Source organism: Stegodyphus dumicola, chromosome 1 (assembly GCF_044657685.1).
Source record: "Stegodyphus dumicola isolate Sdum_Otavi_A_Nest chromosome 1, ASM4465768v1".
NCBI classification, from domain to species: domain Eukaryota; kingdom Metazoa; phylum Arthropoda; class Arachnida; order Araneae; family Eresidae; genus Stegodyphus; species Stegodyphus dumicola.
This window is the reverse complement of record NC_140768.1, coordinates 140,067,349-140,091,807: the sequence shown is the minus strand read 5'-3', so window position 1 is coordinate 140,091,807 and position 24,459 is coordinate 140,067,349. Positions and strand designations below refer to the sequence as shown.

Here is a 24,459-nt window from a genome sequence, read left to right as displayed (position 1 = left end):
ACTAGCACTATTGGCAATGTATCAGGAGACTAGCAACTAAAGACATGTTTCACTAAATTTTGTCTTGCTTTTATAGTTAGCCTAATTGTATTAGTTTATTTATTTATTATACTTACGCTTATTTCCCACACAAGTCTTTATCCCAGTCTGGAATGAATATCCCACATATATTTCAGGTTTTTCCATGGCCATTGCTGAACATTTTGCACCCACTGCAGGTCTGAAATACTGATAATTAGATAGTCTAATTTCTGCTACCATTTATTCACAGAAAGATAGGCTTTAATAAGCTAAATTAAACTATTGGCTCTAGGACACATCACATAGCATATTAATTGCAAATTCTGCTACCAAACACCTTCCTAAATTGGTACTCAGTTATTAATATTAAAAAAAAATTTTTTAGACATTGCTATACGAGTCATTTCTCAAGCTGGCGTGTATTGATAATCATGCTGTGATGAAAGCAATAATAATAATAAATAAATAAACAGTAGGATTCTCCAGGCATCATATATAAATTATTCAGTAGGTGTAATAATAAGTTATTCTTTCTTTAATATGGAGGTGTTTTATATGGAAATATAAAAAAATGCAAGTGCAAAGCCTACATATTAGTAGTTTCTAAAAAAAGAAAAAGGTTGCTGGCGATCCGGATTTTGGACTTTGTACTGCATTGCTTTTTCCAGTCTCTCCTTTGTAGACTTTTCTAGTGCTTTGTATTTTATATGGAAATACTTTTCTTTTTTTCTTCTGTATAAAAAATAGGTATACTGCTAGTAAAATATAAAATAGGCACAATATCACAAAATATGCTTTGGTATTTCAAATGTCCATGAATTTTATAAAATGCCATTTTGAGACGAAAGTACTTTATTCCAACAAAATTTATTACACACTGAGTAACATAAAAGCTTATATTTTTGTCTGTGGTATATAAAAAATGCAATAAATATCAGTTATATAAAATATATAGAAATTTTAACATTGTTACACACATATTGCAGTAATAACATTCTGCAAATTATAATTTGAGGAAATACATTTATAATAGTAACAAGTATCTAGTTCATAAAATTTGTCCTTGCTCTACTTCTTGACATTGCTAAAGCTCTATCTCGTTCATCTGCATCGAAGTACCAAACCGTTATAGCAAACCTTTAAAAAAGCATATTTATGTTATTAACTCAGTTATATTAAAATAATTCATCCAACAAAATATAAAACAGGGATTTCATATTAGATAGAAAAAATTATTAATGGATAAAAATGTAAAAAATATGAAATTTTACAATTTCTGTGATAATTTGATTATTTATGGAATAATTGGCAGCATTTTAGTAATACTAAACATATACAGTACTCTTTAAAAATCATTAAAACATAAATTACTTGGCAATTAATTTAAGATACTAGTCACAGCAATTATTACATATTTAGCAGCTGAAATTACTGTACTTATTATCACCAATTTTTTATTATTTTATTATTATTATTATTATTTCTTTCCACATTTAAGTTGGTATTAAATTTCCCTGCATTTTCTTGTCTAAATGACTTCTTGAGAGAATAATTAAAAAATTTACCATCAAAGGTAATCAAGGAAATTATACATAAATTGTAGTATCTCTTGTATAAGTGGTATGAAAAACCTCAGAATACAGAGCATCACTATAAAATTAGGGGTAGAGGAATAAGTGCATTTAACACTTAGGTAAATGACGTGCCAAGCTAGCGATGGTTATCGCAACTCATTTTTGGTAAGAAGCTGCCAAGCTCGGCAACATTTGGGTCTTATTTCTGTGTAACTGTAACCATGTATGCCTTCCGACAATTTCGAGAAATCGAAACTGCTAGAAATTTCTCCGATGGACGAGAGAAAACTATAAGACCAGAGAGAGCACCAGTTTTCAGTTTATTGAGGAAATTTTTCAAGGACTATATTGTCTTGTCCTCAAGTGAATGTATCAGTTGGGGGGGGGATGTTTTTAATATAAACTGTCACAAAAAATTAATTAAAAGGTATGTATTTTTACCTTCTTTAGCAGTTTAGCAGTGCCATATAAGGTCTGTTTCTACAACTTGTGGCTATGTTAACAAATTTTATTATTATTTACCAAATGTATCGGTAATTCCATACTTCAAGCTATTTTAGGATTATCTTCATATAAAGATTGTTTGAAAACTAATTCTGCAAGAATCATGCAGTAACCAGTGTTTATTATTCTGAGATATATTCCTAAATATCTGCTAAATTTTGTTGCATAGTTACAGCCCCAAAGGTACAACGTAAAGACCATTAAAGATACAGAAATTGATTCTATTGACCTCTGAGGAACATGGCTTTTTGGATTTGCTTATGAAAAACTTACATAGCAGTTATCAGCTAGATTGTATAATTACTTATTTTACTCTTCATTTCCATAAACTCCTATTCATTATGAAGATATTTAGATCATTAAAGAAAATAAGAAACAACAAAAAGACAATAAATTTCATTACTATATAAAAGCAATCATTCTACTCTGAGGATTAAAGGTAATTAATTATTTTGCTTAAGTTAAAAGTTTCAGAAAAACTACCTTGTGGCAAAAGACGGTAACACTTCATGAGGATTCCTTTTATCTGACCAAAAGAAAAGCATTCGATCAAATATTGGTTCAATATTGGCCACCTGAGAATCATGGGCTGCTGGGAACATTCTAAGCAAACCACCATGTTGCTACAAAGAAATGCATAGATTAGATTTAGAATATGATGTGTATTTTTATTTTATTAATGATGTAGATAAATTTTCAATAAAGCCTGTAAAATATTGTATGATGCATGTGATAAATAAAAGTCTGTTTTCTGAGGCAAAAATCAAATACAGGTAATCAACTATTTTAAAACAATATCATTATTCATTAAATCTGTAATTAATTTTTACTAGTTTAAATAAATTACAGTACTTGTGTATTTTCTGCCCTGTTTTTACTAATTTTATGATACAAAAATTATGAAAATAATTTAATCTGAAGGATACAGTTAGAGTAAGACCATAGCAAATGCAAAATATCCATAAACAATAGGGAGTACTTATTTAAAAGAAACTTAATTTCAAATAGGAATACACAGTCACATTAACATTACAATACCTAATAAAATATCTTCATTTCTATTTCCCTGCCTCTTTCTTGAATCTCACTCACTATTATTGTAGTCCACTGCTACTTCGTACACCTCAAATCATCCACTGCTGCTGGAACTTCTGTCTGTGTCATCTGCTAGAGTGTGAAAGTTGTCTCATCATCACCATTCAGGCTTCTTCCCACATACAGTGATCTTCAGAATCACCAACAGCATTAGATAACACTGCTTTTTTTAGCTCTTGTTTCATCAGTTGCAGCCCATGTACCCAAAATCCATAAGCAAGTCATTAATAAGACAACTACTATGTGGATCAATCTATTGCAAAATTTAAGGAGCTTGCTTTCTGAACACCTTGAGGAAGTGGAAAATTACATGAATATTAAAAAAATTTTCAAAATCTTGTGTTAAAATACTGGGACGAAAAATATGAAAAGGGTAAAACACACGAGTAACTACAGTATTTGTTAACAAATCTGTAATGATACATATGCATATTCTTTCAAAAAATATCTCTCTAATTCAAAATAAAGTTAACTAATTTAATTTAGGGCAAGCATATGAAGCTTTTTTGCCTAAATTCTGTTTCAGTTTTGACTAAGTGGTTCTTAAGTAACACAAACCAAAGGTCTTATTTTTCTACCACGCAGTTCTGGAAAGAACTTTTAGCCGTGCAGATTTGCAGCATCCCCATGTTACAATATCCATACTTTATTAGAATTCTACTATCATAAAGGCATTTTTATTTTTGCTCAAAATGGCCAGAATCTTGCTTAGCCATTTCTCAAGAATGGCTAATCTCATCAGTCATGTTGTCCCAGGTGCACTATACTTAGAATTATATAACATCAATATTGCACCTGACACCCCACCTTATGCAAGAGTTTATATCCTTGGTTTTAGACCAGAATTCAGCTTCTTCTAGTTATTATAATACACAGGATCGCACTGGCACTTTTATGAATGTTGCTCCCCCCTTCAAGTTAAAAATTTATCTTCATAAAGGTTGCAGACACTTTTAATCTAGTGCACCTTTATAAAGGTGTGCCATGGAGAATAAAGGCTGACTTGTATAAAAGCATCAATAAAAGTGTGTCTAATACTAAGTCTGAAATTCAGACATTCAATATCCAAACCTCCGGATGACTTTCACAAGCCAGAAAGTAAATAAATAAAATAAAGCAATGAAAAAATTCCCCTTTCTTTACAAAGTCAAGGAATGGAGAATAGAACAAAAGGAAGCAGGTGTGCTATATAAATATGATTTTCCTCCGAACTAACGGCAATTCCTGCATATCACTTTTAAACACCTGCTGGCTCTGGAGTTTTACAATGGCCAATAACAATGTATTCAGTCAGGATCATGCTTTTGGCATTTGAGTGATTACAGGGGAACAACAAGGCTTGGGCTATACATTTTGCCAGCCAGTGCTGAGATCTTTATGGATCTTAAATTCTGGTGCTCTGAACCTCCCTAAATTTCTAAAAATTTTGCTGCCCTTAATTCTACCACTAATTGTTGCTGCAGTGCTCTGAATTCTAAAATTTTTGCTGCCCCTAAATTTTGACATCGGCTGTACCTACTCTGTGGGAATATAGCATTTTTTTTTTTTTTTTTTCTGACCTAAAAACAATACATAAAGCCCAAATGTCAAAACATCATCTTACCAGATTTAAACTAATAATCTAAAACCTGGAGATTTCCGAAATCACCAAAGTCCTGATCTGATAATTCTGAATCTCGGACTTTTATTGTACATTCTGATAATGAAGTATCCTTACAATATTAGAAACATCCATTCACTCAAGACTGGAATTAAATCATTTTTATCATTTTGTGGTTTATATTTCGCTGGTAAAATGAACTTTGAGAGACCAAATTATCACATGTTTGAATGATTTTGAACTTCTGATTAATTTTGATTACAGCATTCTGTAACCAGTCATTCGTCCTATAATCAATCATTGCCCAATTCTCTTTTCACAGGATATGATATTAAGATTATTTCTTATTTAAATAATGTATTTTAAATATTTTATTCTGGTATAGCTTTTGCAAAGGTGTCTATAAACTTAGCATTTGTTAAATTTAAGTATTATTATTTATTTATCATCCACTGAAAGTATTTAAGCTTTTAAATAGCACTTATTACCTCTTACTGTAACTTGCATTTCTGAAATTTGATCTCAGGGCTGTACTAATCATTAAGCAAAATAGACACATGCTTATTAGGGCATCAAGAAAAGAGGGCAATGTAAAAAGGTACTTAAAGACCAAGAAACAATAGCACCGCAGAAATTTTCCATTGCTGCTTTTACCATGGAACATATGTGCTGTTAAACCAAGATCATAAGAAAAGAAAGGGGTAAAAGTATTAGTATTATAAAATGTATGGAGGGGAATCAAAATCTTTTAAGTGCTTAGGGTTTCTTGAAGTCTTAATTCAGCCTTGTTTTATCCTACCTGATGAATTCAGAATTTTAAAATGATCATCATAATACTGCATTTAATCCCTTAAAGTCTGTCCCTATAATAATATATTAACAAAAACAAAAGGGCATTTAAGAAAGAATTTAATGTGATATAAAAATAGACATACCTTTACATCCCAGTTTTTATTTAAATAATAAATGCAAGTTATGCATCTGCCATCTTTATGAGGGTTGTCAATGTGTTTCTTATAATAAGTACCATCACCAGGATAGCAGGCTATCATAGCCTGTAAAGAGAAGAAATTTTCAGCATTTATAGTTAATGAGTTACTTAGCTAATCACCACATCTAATTAATACATAAATATATGAATCTTTAAGTCAAAGAATATTTTTTTTAGTATAGCTTTGTATAAACATTGAAAAATCAAGGACTTTAGGTACTAACACAACCATTTTGGTGCAGTTTGGTGATTTTTTACAAATGAAAATATAAATGTTACTTACCAGCAGCAAGTTGGAGGTTTTCACGACTTTTTTTTAAAAAAGATGATCAAACTATCGATATTTATTGTAAGTTGGCAAATATTATCAGTATATGAAAAGGAAACATACTTTAGCAATTTAAAACACAGATTTTAATTTTTAAGAAATAAAATTCATTTTCCCCCAAATATTTATGTAATTCTTTTTCTCTATTCTTCTCCCTAAGTATACAACGATCTATTAATTTAGAAGTCTAACAACAAAAATCAGCATTATATTTTCAAATTTTCACAGGACTAGTTTCGATGGTTTTAACGAACCATCATCCTCAGCTGCAAAAAGCGCAAATGAACGAGATAAGACATAGTGATTAGATTAGATAAGATAAGAAAGACTGGACAGGAGTTAAGTTTTCACCCAACATTATTAATCAAGCAGTTAAAAAATTCTCATCTCCAAAAGGCATGCTCTTGTTTTAGGAGATTATAAGAATTCTGTTGTCATTCCCTTCTTTCCATCAATTAGCTATAAAACTGCAGTGCACCTATTTTACAGAAATTTAACTTTCGGGTCATTTATTCTCCCATCAATAAAATTCCGAGTTCCATACTGAAGGACCGCATTCCGGACATGAATTAATGGGGTATTTACAGGATTCCTTGCCAGTGTGGTTTAATTTACATTTGTCAAACTAAGAGAGCCTTAAAATTTCACATTAAGGAAACATAAGGCATATGTTAGAAAAAAGGAAACACAGAAGTCTTCTGTTGCCCAGCATTGTTGTTCCGAAAATCACACTTTCAATTTTTCTGCAGATAAAATTATTCAAAAAAACATCTTCCATTGGTGAATTGGATTTTCTAGAGGCATTTCACATTCAAAAAAATATTTCTGTTCAAGTTAATGACCCTAATTTCAATCCATCTTTGCCTTCAGCCTTTCAGAAAATCATGTTTTAGTTCTCATTTCATCAACAGATGGCACCAGCACTTTTTGCAGCTGAGGATGATGGTTTGGTAAAACCATCAAAACTAGTCCTGTGAAAATTTGAAAATATAATGCTGATTTTTGTTGTTTGACTTCTAAATTAATACTTGTCCTGCGTATTATTGTATCTTAATTATACAATGATCTGTTTTCACATAAAAAATAAAAAAAAATCAGAGGTATGGCATTGCATTATCTCCAGTAACACTGGCTATCTACCAAATGCTTCTTCTCCTCATTGTTCCCATTAGAGATTTTGTATCCAAATTCAGTGTCCCTGAAGAAATTTTACTGCAGTTTTTTCCATTGCTGGCAAATTCCACAAGTGCATATTTTAAAATTTAAGGCATAAAATATCACGATTTGTTTATAAAAGCTGCTGGAATACAACAAAAAGAGCATATGCAAAAATGGAGATCTTGCTTGTTTAAAATATTGTTATAAGCATGATTGCCAGAAAAATCATTATGCACATGGTTGCCAAAGTTCATTACATTCTGAAAATTTGGCAACTTCTAATAAACTGGTTGCAACAGCATGCAAGTACTGGATTTTAGAATAGAAATTTGCATATTAAATAATTTGAGACCTTACAATTTTATTACTGGCACTTAAAAATCTGCTTTAAATACATTATAAAACTTATTGTATATATAAAAACTGAATTTTGAATATATTATAGAAAATATCACAATATAATAATTATTCATAATTACTGAAAATTATCTTGTATGATGTTAAGTCACAATCTTCACAAAATAGAAAACCTCAAGTTAAAAATTACACTAAAATAATGCTAAAGAAAGGAATATAAATTTAATTATTTTTCTTTTTTCAGCATGAAATATTTCATTAAAATAAGTATTTTATTTTATCAAGTTTAATTTTTATTTATTTATTTATTTTTTAGATATATTAATCAGTATTGGTTTGGTATAGAAAGTGAGCTTGTTACAGAAAATAAAATGGGCTCTACTCTTATACACGACCTAAGATCACCAAATGTGGTGATATGTGTTCTGCGCTGGTTTTTGGCACGATTGCGTGTTGTACTATGGTTTTGGGCATGATGTTGTTTGTATGGCTACCCTTTTGATGTTGAAATTTACTCTTGCTCATTGAATTGTGTCATGCGTGTTTTGAAATGGCCTATGTTGCAATGAGAGACGTGGTGGCAAGATTTCAGTCACGTATTTTAGATTGTGCGCAAAGTAAAATCCTAAATCCTTTTGAACGATTATCTGTGAACCATAGTATGAATTTTGTGGATAGCGAGTCTGACTGTCATATAAATACCATAGAGATTACATGGCAACATGTTAAAGCTATGTTCTGCTGTCTAAAGAAGCGTTTATTATGGTAAGTGCACTTTATTTTGTAGAATGTTATGTTCATTGTTTTTTTACTATGAATTTCTGTTGTTATTGTTGTTTTTTGAATTATTTGTTGATTTGTGCACAATGCCTAGATTGTGCAATTCGTAGATTTTTTTTAAGTTTAAACAGAATGCTGTGTATATGGTATTCTTTGAAATTTATTGTTATGTTAATTTATTTAAGCGAGGTGTGCATAGTTCGTAGATTCCTTTGCTGCCTAGATTGTGCAATTTGTAGATTTTTTTAAGTTAAAACATATCGCTGTGTGCATCGATTATTGTCAAATATTTTTGGTTAGAAACTTTACGTTTTTGCTATCTAAATTTTTTGTTTTTGTTTCGGATTTTTAGCTTAAATTGTGTGTTCAAAACGCGATTTTTGCATGTGCGAAAACTGCATTTTTGGAGACATTTTAGGCTTAAAGTTCAAAATGTAGACAAAAAATTTAGATAGTAATATGGCACCGTGAAAGAAATTTGTTCAGCTTTAAGCTTTTTTTGTAAAATTTGATACCCTTTAGATCATAATTGTTCTTTACTTCATAAATTACAGTTTCATATTTTTAATTGTATAATTTCTGCATGCCATTTTACCAGATTTAAATTGATGATCTATAATCCGAAAAAACCCTAATTCGGAATCACCGAAGTCACAACGAGTACGGACAATTACAGACTTTCTACTGTACTCTTTTTTACAGATTAGTAATTTTTATAGATAATATAATTGATGACTATGAAATGGCTTCCGTAAAGGAGGCTCTGCTGATAAACAAATGTTAATAGGAAAATACCTAATGATTCCATGAGGGTTGAATTATTCAATCATGGCAAAGCACACGAGGACTATGTGCCTAAAGGGAGGGATGCCTTTGTAGAGGACTTTCTAAGGGAAACTGGCTCGTATACACGTTATACATGGGGAAAACCACAATAATGCGGTCGGAATCTTCGTTTTATTATGTCTATTTGTAAGACCACATGCGCTTTTCGTTGCAGGGGGGAGAAGAAGACTGTCGCCAATCGGATACTTTTTGCTGTTGCGAAACCGTTGACCTTGTGCGTTCGTGGGATGGTGTGGTGTGTTGAGTCATGGCAAAGCACACGAGGGCTATCTGCCTAAGGGAAGGGATGCCTTCGTGGAGGACTTTCTAAGGGAAACTGGCTCGTATACACGTTATACATGGGAAAAAACACAATAACACCCATGCAGCCACCCCGTTCGCGGGATTTGAACCTCAAACTGAACTACCAGTGTTCAGCGTCTTTACCACTCGGCCGCTGGTGGGCCCAATTCCATGAGGGAATTTAATATCCTTGAAAAGCTTGTTAAATTTGTTACCATTACCTTAACATGGACCAAACTAAGAGTAGAGATATAGAATAATGTTTCAGAACTAATTCTTCTTACAAATGGTTTAAGATGGAGCAATGCTTTGGCTTGTCTCTTCTTTAATTTAGCTCTTCAAAAAATTATTAATGATTCAAAAATAAATAGTAGGAGAGGTATTTTTAACAAATCAATAAAAATGCTTGCATTTTCGGACGATACTGACATCACTACTAGAACTTCTGAAGCACTCAAATAGCCATTTCCCTCACTGGATGCTGAAAGAGATAAATGCATCAACCAAACAAAAGCTAAATACGTGACATGCAGGAAATCCAAATTTAATCATTCTTTCTTAGAAACTGATAGATATAAGTTTGAAGTTGTTGAGTGTTTCACATATCTTAGCCCTGTAATTAAATTTGTAACAAAGTAACCGTTGCTAATCGATGTTTCTTTGCTTTACAGAAGTATTGGAGATCGAACTTTATCATAGGAACAACTAAGCTGACAGTTTAAAAATGTTTAATTAGACCTGTTTTGACATACAGAACTGGAAATTGGGCTCTGGCTTAAAAGGATGAAATACTTGCAGTCTTTGAGAAAAAGATTTCTAGAAGCATTGTTGAAATTATTCAGATAGATGGCATTTGAAGAAGATGAACCAATACAGAAATCTACAGAATATATGGGTATCCAGACATAAATTTTTATCAGCACCCAAAGATTAAAATGGGCAGATCACATAATCAGAATGCCCAAAAATAGAACTACCAAGAGGAAGAGTGAAACTCAGATGCCTAAACTGTCTGGAAAGGGAATTGTCTAACATAAAGGTCATTAACCGGAAGACAAATTCAACAACAGAACACCCTGGAATGAAATTCTAAGAAGACCAAAGCACATTGTGGGCTGTCAAACTACTGAAGAATATTAATCAGAATACTACTTTTATATACGCCCTCAGGTGTCCAAATATGGCGATATGTGTTTTGCGCTGGTTTTTGGTGTGATTGCATGTTCTGCGATGGTTTTGGGGGCGATGTTCATTTTTATGGCAACCCTTTTTACGTGGGAACATGAATTTAACTGTAGTGGTTTTAGTTGCTGGTTGGTTCAAATGGTGGGTGGTTTGAAATGGTTTATGATACAATGAAAGATGTGTTGGCAAAATTTTAGTTGCATGCCTGGTACAACTATTTTTTCGGGTGGCTAGAAATTCTACAAGGATTTAGGAGAAGAAGGTTTTAAAAATTTATTTGTGAAAGATAGTACAGTACAAAATCTTTAATCCGGATGTCCATAATCCGGAATGATCTATAATCCGGACCTCAAAGCTACAAACTTTATGCACATGCGTAATGCACGCATCCGCTACACATGCGCGTAAAGAGAAGAGATACTGTTTATAGAAGAGAGAATTAAAGAGAAAATATTAGCACAAAAATCGAAACAGCTTAAACAACTTACATTGAAAGAAATGTTTAATAAAGTAAACAAAAAAATATTAAGCTTTTTTTTTTAAATTTGATATGCTTTAGATCATAATTGCTCTTTATTTCATAAATTACGGTTTCATATTTTTAATTGTATAATTTCTGCATGTCATCTTTCCAGATTTAAATTGATGATCTATAATCTGGAATCGCCGAAGTCCCGACGAGTCCGGATTACAGACTTTGTACTGTATCAATTTTGCGGATAGTGAGTCTAGCTGTTATATAAATACTATACAGATTACGTGGCGGCATGTTAAAGCTACGTTGCCTACTTATAATCGGAAATGCGATTTTTAGTTTTATTTGGTGGTTTATATGATTTTCCATGGCTGTTCTGAAACGGGAGAAGATCTTTTCAACAAATTTGTGGTGAAATTGTTTTGGTGATGTTTGAAATTGATATTTCTGTTTGAAGAAGCATTCATTCACGGTAAGTGCATTTTATTTTATTGTTGTTCTTATTTTGTAGAATGTTATGTTCATTGTTTTTTTAGTATGAATTTCTGCCATTATTGTTGTTTTTTGAATTGCTTATAATTTATTTTTTAGTTTATTTTGTTGATTAGTGCGCAATGCCTAGATTGTGCAATTTTTAGATTTTTTTTAAAGTTTAAACAGAATGCTGTGTACATAATATTGTTTCAAATTTATTGTTATTATGTTAATTTATTTAAGCGAGGTGTGTATAGTTCGTAGATACCTTCACTGCATAGATTGTGCAAGTCTGCGATGTTTTTTAAGTTAAAACAGATCTCTCTGTACATGGATTCTTGTGAAATATTTTTGGTTAGAAACTTTATATTCAAATATTTTTGGTTAGAAACGTTTTTGCTACTTAAATTTTTTATTTTTGTTTCGGAATTTTAGCTTAAATCATGGAGGTAGGAAGTAAGATGGAGTCGCCCTAAACAAGTTTCTCCCGTACCCCGCTCTGAAGCACCGGCGATCCCTACGTGGTGACCAAAACATTGGGTCATTTACCATGGAGTTCTATGGGATTTGACGCGTTCAGATGTAAATATTTTGTAATTACGTCGTAAATATACATATAAATGTATATATTTTCTTTTTCTACAACACTTCAGAGTCCTAAGTATGTGAAAACAACATATTTTTAAACAACATTTCATTCTTAACGGAATTAAATGCTATACTTTTCACAGGACAGTTTTCTCAGAATGGTTTAATTTGAATGAAATATTTTCACAAGTTTTTGTTAATTACATTAGAAAAAAAAAAAATAAGGTAATTCGATTTTATTCGGTTAAGGTACAAAAATTAAGATCAAAGTTTATTGTATTATTAATATTAAAATTATGCATTATTTCTTTTCTATTTATAGAGCTTCTTCCTAAAATACTTTCTTAAATATGACATGATTTTTTGGCTTCTTTTAAATCGAAAAACATAAGTCAATTTATAATTAATGCTCTATTCAGTTCATTTTAAATTAGAGAATTATTAGGAATTAGCGAAATACTAACTTTCTGCGCATGCGCCGCGTTGACACATGCGCATAGGCGTTTACGCGTGCGTGTAAGACCTTTACGTGCACGCGCACATGCGTGTGCAGAATACATTTTCGCGTGTGCGTTTAATGTATAACAGACGGTGCAAGCTAAAATTATATAATTATCTATTTTAGTTAATGTTGATGACTGCGTTGTTCCTTAATCTTCGAATTGGATGCGGCTTATTATTTTTTGTAGACTGTAAGAGCAATTTTATAAAAGTAAACTTAAACTTTCGATTGTGTCAATTTCCGATTCTGGAGCTCCCAAAGGATCTACAAAACGAAAGTATGTCTCGATGTCAGTCAAACAAAAAGTGAAATTGCTGCAAAAAATGGATAAAGACATGAAGAAGGTGACAGAGAGGTTAGTGAAAACGAAAAAATTTCGATTGACAAGTTAGTCGGTATTCTCGGCACAGCAATTACGGGACTTGTAACTGAACAAGAAATCATGCCTGTTTATAGAATTAAAGAGAAAGTATTATCACATAAAACGACACAACTTACATTGAAAGAAATGTTTAATAAAGTAAACAAATAAATATTAAGCTTCTTTTTTTGTAAATTTTGATACCCTTTAGATCATAATTGTTCTTTATTTCATAAATTACGGTTTCATATTTTTAATTTTAGAATTTGTGCATGCCATCTTACGAGATTTAAACTGATGATCTATAATCCGGAAAATCGGTAATCCGGAATCGCCGAAGTCCCGACGAGTCCGGATTAACGACTTTTGACTGTATTTGACTTTCTCTGACCATTTCTGAAAGGGAATAAAATAATTTTTTTTTTTTTTTTTTTTAAGTATTATTTAAAACTTGTAACTGAGTTATTATAAAATGTCAAGGGAATAATTCTTTTAATTATACTTATCAGATTTTTTTTTTTACCCTTCATTTCAACAATACATATTCCAAAACTCTTTATTACGTTCTTAAGTGCGCATCTCATAGCATTTGCTTTACAATACCTTTTAACAGATTGCTTTCCAATACGAACAATTCTTGCTTAAATAGTTTTATAACGTATTTGTCAACAGGATTTCAATTTATGTTTACAATTCAATATTAAGTTTATTATATATTTAGATAACATTTATAAACATTATAAATTAGATACATTTAATCATTAGATTTCTTCACAGTACTTTCACAGTTGTTTATAAGTAAATAAATTCTTCATTTCAAATACATTTATAAATAATTTAATGAATATTTAAGTATTTTGTCAAAGGCAGATACATGCTTTTTGCAAGCACATGCATAAATACCTATGCATATTTCCTATTTATCATTTCCGGCATGTGCAAATCTTTAATTTCTGTACATTCACTATATTTTTCGTGTAAGTAATTTACACTAATTTAGCATACACCCGAAAGTTTTACATAAAAAATATATATGAATATAATTTGAATGAAAATTATAAGTATTATTTTTAATACCCACTCAAAGGTCAGTTTTTCTTCAAAATTCCTCCACGATGGCATCTCTCTCTTTAGGCAGATAGCCTTTGCATGCGTTACTCTATTTAATAAAAACTTAATCTGACCTATGTGCCCATTTACAAATATTTTAACATAAATAATTTTATATTTACATTTAGCCATCAAGTTTCAAACTTTTCAAATCTTCTAGAAAATAAATTTTGGCAGACCTCTTTTAGCAATTTTCTTAAAATCTATATTTTTGTAGTGCAACAGCTTAGAATTTTATAAAACAAATTCATAATCAAATTCGCTGTTGTTAGTTATCGAAAAATAACCAAGATGTGATTTTTGCGTAAATGTCAGTAAACTATACAAATTGCTATTATCCATCACACTATGAATGTTTCTTTCATGTGAGAATGTCCCTTTTTCGATTTCTATGGAACTGTCGTGTGTCAAAATACTATCAGAATCTTGTCAAGCGAGCTTCTGAATGTAAACAAAGAACACCCCGTCTGGTGACCCAAGCTTCAAAGCAGTGCTTCACTTCTAGCGCGGAATGGCCCCTCCTCCCTTTCCTACCTCCATGGCTTAAATTGTGTGTTTAAAATGTGGTTTTTGCAGACATTTTAGGCTTAAAGTTCAAAATTTTGATAGTAATATGGCTGCGTGGATGGGCAACAAATTTTTCGCCAAGCGAGGATGTACGTAAGAGTAGTGCCTTAATCAGTAAAAATGCAAGTGGTAAAAATTCTGTGATCTTCACGACATTGCAAAGTCAATAGCCTTAAATTCCATAACATTTGTACTAATAAAAACATTCCATAATATTTATACTAATAAAAATATTCCATAACATTTATACACATATTAAAAGAAGGCTTTTTGATTCAGCATTCATATCTATATTTTATGAAATTAATATTGAAGGCTAAAATCATGTGCTAAGAACTATATTAATTTAGGAACTACTCTGATATGCGCCCTCAAGTCGCCAAATTTCTTGCCAAATATTTTTGGCGAGAAACTTCACGCTGCCATATTACTATCTAAATTTTTTGTCTACATTTTGAACTTTTAGCCTAAAATGTCTCCAAAAACGCGGTTTTCGCACATGCAAAAACTACATTTTGAACACACAATTTAGCTAAAAATCCGAAACAAAAACAAAAAATTTAGATAGCAAAAACGTAAAGTTTCTAACCAAAAATATTTGACAAGAATCCATGTATACAGCGACATGTTTTAACTTAAAAAAACATCTACGAATTGCACAATGTAGGCAACGAACGAATCTACAAACTACGCAGACCTCGCTTTAATAAATTAACATAACAACAATAAATTTCAAAGAATACCATGTACACATTATCCTGTTTAAACTTTAAAAAAATTCTACGAATTGCACAATTTAGGCAAGGAAGGAATCTACGATGTATGCACTCCTCGCTTTAATAAAATAACATAACAACAATAAATTTCAAATAATACCATGTACACAGCGTTCTGTTTCAACTTTAAAAAACATCTATGAATTGTACAGTCTAGACACTAACAACAAAATAAACTAAAATAAATTTCAAACAATTTAAAAAAACAACAATAACGACAGAAATTCATACTAAAGAACCAATGAACATAACATTCTACAAAATAAGAACAAGGATAAAATAAAATGCACTTACCATGAATTAATGCATTTTCGAATAGCAGAAATATAAATTTCATACCGCCTTTAACATGCCGCCACGTAATCACTATCGTATTTACATGACAGCCAGACACACTATCCAGAAAATTTATACTATGGTTCACAAATAAATAAAATCACAAATCCCTACTTCTATCATGCACTGCCATTAAAAATAATCTCCCAGACCCTCTTTCCACAGTTCCAGATACCCACTACCCCTCAACAGGATAGCCATAATCATATTTCCTTTTGCCGAACTTCAATTCAACAACTACCATTTTATCTTTCACTCCCATCTTCTCAGACACAGAGGCGAAACAACGAGCTCCAGCGAAAGATTTTTCAACGTCAACAGGGTTGCCATAGAACACGCAATCGTGCCAAAAACCAGTGCAGAACACATATCGCCACGTTTGGTGAAATTAGGGCGTATATTAGAGTTGTACCTTAATTTACTTTGTTATACAGTCAAAAGTCGTTAATCCGGACTAGTCGGGACTTCGGCAATTCCGGATTATCGATTTTTCCGGATTATAGATCATCAGTTTAAATCTGGTAAGATGGCATGCAGAAATTATAAAATTAAAAATATGAAACCGTAATTTATGAAATAAAGAACAATTATGATCTAAAGGGTATCAAAATTTACAAAAAAAAAAGCTTAATATTTATTTGTTTACTTTATTAAACATTTCTTTCAATGCAAGTTGTTTCGTTTTATGTGATAATACTTTCTCTTTAATTCTATAAACAGACATGATTTCTTGTTCAGTTACAAGTCCCGTAATTGGAAATTCATACAGGTATTATCGTAAACAGTGTCTCGTACAGTCAAAAGTCATTAATCTGGACTCGTCGGGACTTCGGCGATTCCGGATTATAGATCATCAGTTTAAATCTGGTAAAATGGCATGCAGAAATTATAAAATTAAAAATATGAAACCGTAATTTACGAAATAAAAAACAATTATGATCTAAAGGGTATCAAAATTTACAAAAAAAAGCTTCATATTTATTTGTTTACTTTATTAAACATTTCTTTCAATGTAAGCTGTTTAAGTTGCTTCGGTTTTTTATCTGATAGTATTATCAGATAAACGTTTTTTATCTGATAGTATTATCTGATAGTATTATCAGATAAAAAACGAGAATGTATATTCTCTTTAATTCTATAAACAGAAATAATTTCTTGTTCAGTTACAAAGTTCCGCTGTTCAAGTCCTATAATTGCTGTGTCAGGAATACCGACTAATTTGTCAATCAAAATTTTTTTGTTTTCAATAACCTCTGTCACTTTCTTCGCTATCAGGAGCGAATTATAATGACGAGAAATCCAATTTAAATCATATCAAAGACGGAGTACATTGAGATGAAATACTACATTTAGTAAGGAATTATAAGCCAAATAAAATAAAAACATCTGCCCTGAAGATAAGGATAGTGCTGACAGATCAACTTCCAATTCATTGCGCACTGTGGATTAAAGATAAACAAAGTTTAGATAAACAAACGTTAAAGTTTAGATAAACAAAGGATATGCCTTTATCCATTTTTTGCAGCAATTTCACTTTTTGTTTAATAAATTTCGAAACATACTTTCGCTTTACATATTAGTAAATATATATCAGAAATTCTATTTGACATAATCGAAAGTTCAAGCTTACTTTTATAAAATTGCTCTAACAGTCTGCAAAAAATAATAAGCCGAATCGAATTCGAAGATTAAGGAACAACGCAATCTGCAACATTAACTGAATTAGATAATTTTAGCTTAGCTTATACCGTCCGTTATACATTACACGCGCATTTGTAAACGTATTTTGTGCACACGCATATTCGCAGCCATAAAGGTCTTACGCGCAGACGCATGCTTAGAAAGTTTGTAACTTTGAGGTCCGGATTATAGATATTCTGGATTATGGGTGTCCAAATTAACGACTTTTGACTGTATTGTAGCTTTCTGGGAATAACCTGCTCACTTCATTAGGTGGAACTTTTAAATAACCTTCTCTCTTCATTTCTGCCCGGTGCTTTAATCTGAACTGAGTTATTTCACTTCTGAAATAACCATACATGTATTTAGTACTGTGAATGAAAGTTCAGTAATGTTACTTAGCCTAATCAAAATTTCTATGTCTTCTCTAATTTTTAGGCTATTCTTATGAACAAATGTGCTAATGACTACTTTAACCTTCATTTTTAATGAATTTGTTTTTACATACAGGATAGCCATAAAATAACACACTACATGCAATAGTCACGACATAGTTCAACGAATCAAAATGAAATTCGAGATATAAGGATTTTAAAATACCTGCCCAAGAATGATATGAGTAACAACTATCAAACTTTAACAATTACATTTATAGTGGAAAATATGGTAAAAGTTTACAATTGGGTACCCATTGTCATTTTAGCGATTCTTTTTTGACGCTAAGATCGACACCAGGAATGTACAATTTCAAGATGGCCGCTACACAAAACCAAAATAAGAATTGAAAGAATTGTATAAATTCGGTGTCCATGTACACATCAATCTATTTTCACTTAAAAAAACATCAGAGAATTGCAAAACTAGGCATTCTGCACTCAAACTAGGCATTCTGCACTGCCTTAATTTTATGCATGTACACATCGATCGATTTTACTTTAAAAAAAATCAGGCAGCTAAAACAAAGTTAAAACTATCATGGTAACCAGAAATGGGATTTCATCGCCAAAACTGAACAAAATTTGTTGATAATCGAAGGGGCACAGTATTCTACACTTGAGCGGAAAATATTTTCTAATATCAACACCAACTGTAATATCATTGGCACAATGAAGAAACCTTTAAATAGTATTAGAATAGTACCTGTAGCTTAAAAAAGTACAAGAGCACTGGCAAAGAATAAGAATAAGTATCACAAATGAAGGGGGGGAATAAAAGACGTTGCATGTGAATGCACATAATTTGCTACACAATAGCTACAATCTGTATGTAGGTATAGAAAATCACATCCACAGATAATAATCATAGACAACTCAAGTGGCAACCATCGATTATAATACATCATTTGGATGATATATAAATGAATCACTCAAAATATGTAGCTGCCTGGGTTATGTGATATGTATTTGTGATCCATTCCAACACTTATGCCATGATGAAAATTGTCTACATACATACAGTTTATACAGCTTGCTATCATCTTTTTCTTGCCATATCTCTTTATCAGTACTTTTATGCTGCCATTTTTCCTAATTGCATCAATCACATCGACGCAAAAAAGTTAATGCTGGTATTAAAAATATTTTTTAATTTGTTCATGGTACCCATTAAGAATAACTCGAGTGTTGTTATTCATAATATTCTTATTACATTCATGCATACCTTGCAATCCTTGTATCTCAAATTTCATTTCAAATAGTTGAACTGCACAGTCACTAGGGGTTTGCACAAAAAAAAAAAAAGTTATGTTGTGACCATCTGATATTTAATTAATAATTTCCTATTTTCATTAATGCTTAGCTATTTCATTTAATTCAGTATTTCTATTTTTATTAGGTAGCTCATTTAAAGATTCACTAGTTCATTTAATTAATGATTTCCTGTTTCCATTATTTATTCTTGGTTGATAAATTTCTGAATATCAGTTAAATGGTTTGCAAATTTGACTACTATCTCTGAAATGTCCTATCATTCCAGAGACCAGTATATATATATATATATATATATATATATATATACATGTTGTATGATCTTAAATTCATTTAGTGCGAAAACAAGTTACTACTACATGCGCAATTGCTGCAAAGTAAGTTAATAATAGTTTATTTACTAAATAATATTGATTAATTGATTACATTATCTCCTAAGTTTAATTAAAGTAGAATTATCTTAAAAGAGTGAATCCATACTAGTAAGTTATATTTTGAAAGATGTTTTGAAGTAACTTGAAAGTAAAATGTGAATAATGTTTTAACGGGGACTGGAATTAAATCATCATGAAGAACAAAATTTCAATTGTAAAAGGCAAGAATTAAATAAAATGCATGTAATCACTGTCATTGATCGGAAATTAGTTGACTTTTCAAGGGGAACAAACCAACTCCCGTTCAATGAACTGTATGTATGTAGATAATTAATAAATAAATACGAAGGTGTTTCGTCTTTACTCGAGCATTAAGGCTAAGCCAAACCGGCAATTCAAGTCAGGCCAAATATTTCTGTGAATAGAAGGGATTATGAAGCAATGCTGATATTCAAAGAACTTATTCCTGTGAAGCATTTTAGCCAATTCAATTTTGAGTGAAAAGCAATTTCTGCAGTGAATTTCAAAAAAACTCGAGTAACCGTCCCCTGACCCCTCGTGTTTATGCATTTGAGTTCAATACTATTTGTAAAAATTAAACATTGGAAATTGTCATTATGAAATAGAATTCAAAGTATAAAGTTGAAATAAACAGTAGAAGATTACAAAATATAAGATAAATAATGCAAACTTTGTAAAAACAAATAAAAAATAATATAAAAATAAAAAATATAATTAGAAAAGTGAATATACATGAAGATATAAAGGCCAGAAAAAGTATTAATTAACTCACATTCTTTCTAATGGGGAGTCAGCAAAGTGTTCTCTTCACGTGTGACTCCGAAGTGTAGTGTTTCCAAAAAATTCTTAGCGGCAGTGGGGGGCTTTGAATAATATCAGTCGGTAAGACTCGGGTGAAGTAATTTATGGTATCGGGTGGGACTCGGAATTCTTGAGGGATGTATTCTGTGGAGTTCTTATTTGAGTGAAACCGTCTGTTAATTTTTTTTTTTGGAAATACTAGTGAATGGAAATTAATTAATTTCTGGCTAATTGTTGTGTCGAAACGATTAAGAATTTAAGAAAGGAAAAAAGGAACTTTCACTGTCAAAGAGGTATTTGACAGACTAAAGATTAGGGAATAGGCCCATTTTTTTAGTAACAGCATAAGTCTGAAAGCAATTAGCTTTTTACACTATATACAACTGAGTAATTACACTATATACAAATGTTTCAACTGAATAGTCATCCAACTTATACCGCCTTCTCAGGTTTAGGAACAAATTATCACATCCCTATCAGTTAAATGATTTAGAGTGAGTATTTAATGCCTGCTCTTTTAAGGCAATGGTTAATAAATTGATATATTCTTATGACCTTACTTATAATAATATATATATGATTTACACATGCATTAAAAAGAGTCATGTTGATACAAAGTAATAGAAAAGAACATGATTATAAATATATTGAAAAAAAAATATTAAATTTGTTTTATAGCAATAAAATTTTAACAACTCATTAATTAAATCAATGTCATCATTAATATGTAATACTTTTTAACCTAACGAAATCTGTTTATCTCACATGTGTACGATGTACATATCTTCTAAAAATGTACCACAAATACTCCCAGCTTTTAACCTCCTCCCAGCCTTCAAATGATTTATTATGTTAAAATGCCTACCACCTAATAAAATGTTAAAAAAAGCATGCCTTGGTTCTGCGATGGAGTTTATATTTTGAAAGTATTCCATTATTTCGCATCTTGTTGCAAGTTGCCACAACCACATCCAGCTTTCTCATTAAGTTCCCAATGTTCTCACAACCTGGTTCTGAACCATCAACCCAAGTTGTGACATCACTTCTAACACTTTCCTTAGACATATATGGATTAGGATTTACAAGTTCGCCTTTTCTAAAAATACCTCTGTAGTACAGATCTTTAACTTCTTGCAATATCATATTTCCAAATTTTGTACCAATAAACTTGTCTAAGACACATATACCATATGCATTTAAATCATGAACTACATTTGAGCAGATATCATTAAGTGGAACAGAATGTAATATGTTTGTATCTTCAGCACTTGATGACTGTCTGTCCTCAATTACATTCAAATAAGATGATGTCTGAAGGTTTTCTGGAAATGGATCGACTGCTCCTTCAACGATGCTGTTTTTAATAAGGTCTGTTCCAAAGTCAAACATGTCTTGAGCATTACATGTGCTTATATCATCCCAGAAAGCATTATCAGAGCTTAGTAACTCACTATTTAGGGTTGAAAAAATTTCATCAATTTGAAGATCCATGGATTTTTCATTATTTGTTATGAAGGTTGAGGAATCAAAAACATTTGGCACTGTAGGAGCTGGTGCATTAGCCATCATAGCACCAATATCTTCATTTTTCTCACATGGTAAATTATTTTGGCACCAACTTCCATATGGGGAGAAACTATTTAACTGTGTAGTACTATTACAAGAAGCATTTAAAACTGTAGCCGGTTGCTGCTGTACAGGAACATTTTTCTTGCAAATCATTTTATGAACAGACCAGTGAGCTACTTGATGTTCGCGGCTACAGTAATATGCTGTATGACACCGTCCACATCTACTAGTTCCAATTCCTCGGCATAATTCACAAAAAACTGGTGAATTTACAGATCCTTTATCTATAAGTTCCATGATAGGTCATAGAAAAACCGTTGTTAAGTTAATCAATACAATAATGCATTCATTAGGAAACCGCCAAAGCACAGTGACAACGTGACTGTCATTTGAAAATTTATCCTTGAAATGTCACCGAAGTGTTTATATCGCGTCACGTTGTTATGTTTTTGAAGATATTGGTTACGGTTAGCTACAAGGTTCTTTAATATTAAAGGTTAGGTCAGGAACGGAAAAAGCGTGCCATTGGTTGCTGGTAGTGACGGCGTCCGGGTGACAATACACATACTACATGATTTTGCTAATGGAAAAAATGTAAACTAAAGCAAAATGATCATTTTATATGTGGCAGTTATAATAACATACCGGAAATACCGGGTATATACTTTCTGATTAAGCATTTTGTTAAAGCAAATATTTATTTTATGCACAGAATTCGTATGAATGCTAAAAATAATTGTAAACATTACATCCTTTCCTTAAAGGAAAGCATTAGAAAATGAAAAACGATATTTAAGTTAATTAAGGGAAATAAATGTTGTAAAACAAGGTATTTTTCAATATTTTTGTGTTGTATTGTCTGCATTAAATAAATCTTTTTGAATAGAACACATGAAGCCATAACAGCTAAAACCATTGTAATAACATAATCAAAAAGTATTTCCCTATTTATTTTCATTGCTCATGCATTTTTTTAATACAAATGAACTCCGACATTCCATCAGAAATATATGATCTTGATTTTCAGTTTAAATTACATAAACAGCAAAAATATATATAAAAAGATTTAAATCAACAAATTCATGTTTAATTACCCTAAAATTCTACAAATTTCTTAATATCACATCCTTATACTTTTAAATAGACTTATCACATTCTTTTTAAAGCCACTTACTTATACTGATTAACTTCAGATTTCAGCCAGCAGAAGTGCATATATTTTCAGTATTACCTAAAAGCACTCTTATAATCCCTTACACTCCTAAGATTTCTATATAACATTTATCCTGGCGTTTTTAATTGCTATAGCAAATAATTTTCGATTTTCATGCCCTATTCTTCCCTCCATACATTGAAAACGGAATAATTAAAATACATTTCTTACACGTAAATGCACAATAATAAAACTAATAAACTTGCCCTACATCTTAATTTCAATTCAGCCTGTATTCAAATTAAATATTTTTAATTACTAATGTATTTATATCAGGTTGTTTCCTAAAATTCTTTTGTTATACTCAAAATGGTGTTCAGTATTTAATTATTTGTCTTTCTCTTATAATTAGAAACAAATTATACGGAATCTAAATTAAAACATTTGCAGCAATTAAATAACACTGAAGAGAATATCTTACTTAATCTTTCGCTATTTGTATTCTAGCACAATACACAGATTTGTTTTCCTTCAGGGTCAAGCATTTGTAAGTTCACTTAGTTATATCAATTAAATTACATTAGACATATGCATCAGTTAAATAACACTGAAGGAAATATGTCACTCACTCATTCGATGTTTGCATCATAGTGTGGTCGAGAAATTGTTCTTTCTTCACGGTGAAGTATGTATCAATTTACTTAGTTCGCAATACTTAACACAGACATTGCTTCAGTTCATAGAATTACCTTTGGGATGTAAAAAAAGTAACCAAAACATGTGAATGAAGTTGGATAAGCGAATTTATCAACTAATCATTCAAGTACTCAGTACTGGTAAACATGACACTGAGTTTAAATATCTCACTATGATGTACGTAAGCCTCATTCACAAAATGAAGATTATGATAAAAAATTACTTAAAATGAGAAATTTTTCAATTTTAAATGTGAAATAACAGTAAAATGAAAAATAAATGTAAAATTACATCACAGTTATGTATGAAAACTACATAAGTTCATTAAAAAAATAGTCGTTTATTTTATCTGGTTGTAAAGAGTGTTTTCCGCCAAAAAACGTATTGGCGTGTATAATTCTGACACAACGCTATAGCACAGTTTGCCACTTCCGACTAGGTATAATAGCAAATTAACAACACAAATCAAATCAAACTGTTGATGCAACGAAAGTAAACAAACGGCAAGAACTAAAGACTGTCACCCACATGACGTAATGCGCATGTAGC

General features: G+C 31.2%; 1 protein-coding gene across 2 annotated transcripts; it reads right to left on the bottom strand.

Annotated features, from left to right (window-relative positions):
- Window positions 1–855: 855 nt before the first annotated feature.
- On the bottom strand, window positions 856–22,537 carry LOC118204272 (uncharacterized). 2 transcript variants are annotated; one of them, XM_035376608.2, is made up of 4 exons: window positions 21,387–22,520; window positions 5,730–5,849; window positions 2,583–2,722; window positions 856–1,158 (listed from the first exon to the last, which is right to left on the bottom strand). In XM_035376608.2, the coding sequence occupies exons 1-4, from the start codon at window positions 22,356–22,358 to the stop codon at window positions 1,065–1,067; spliced, it is 1,326 nt and encodes a 441-aa protein (XP_035232499.1). In that variant the 5' UTR covers window positions 22,359–22,520; the 3' UTR covers window positions 856–1,064. The 2 variants fall into 2 exon arrangements, 1 of the variants encoding a protein (XP_035232499.1); XR_004760761.2 differs by lacking the exon at window positions 856–1,158 and adding an exon at window positions 3,138–3,483 and having other exon boundaries at window positions 2,588–2,722; window positions 21,387–22,537.
- Between the last annotated feature and the right edge of the window lie 1,922 nt (window positions 22,538–24,459).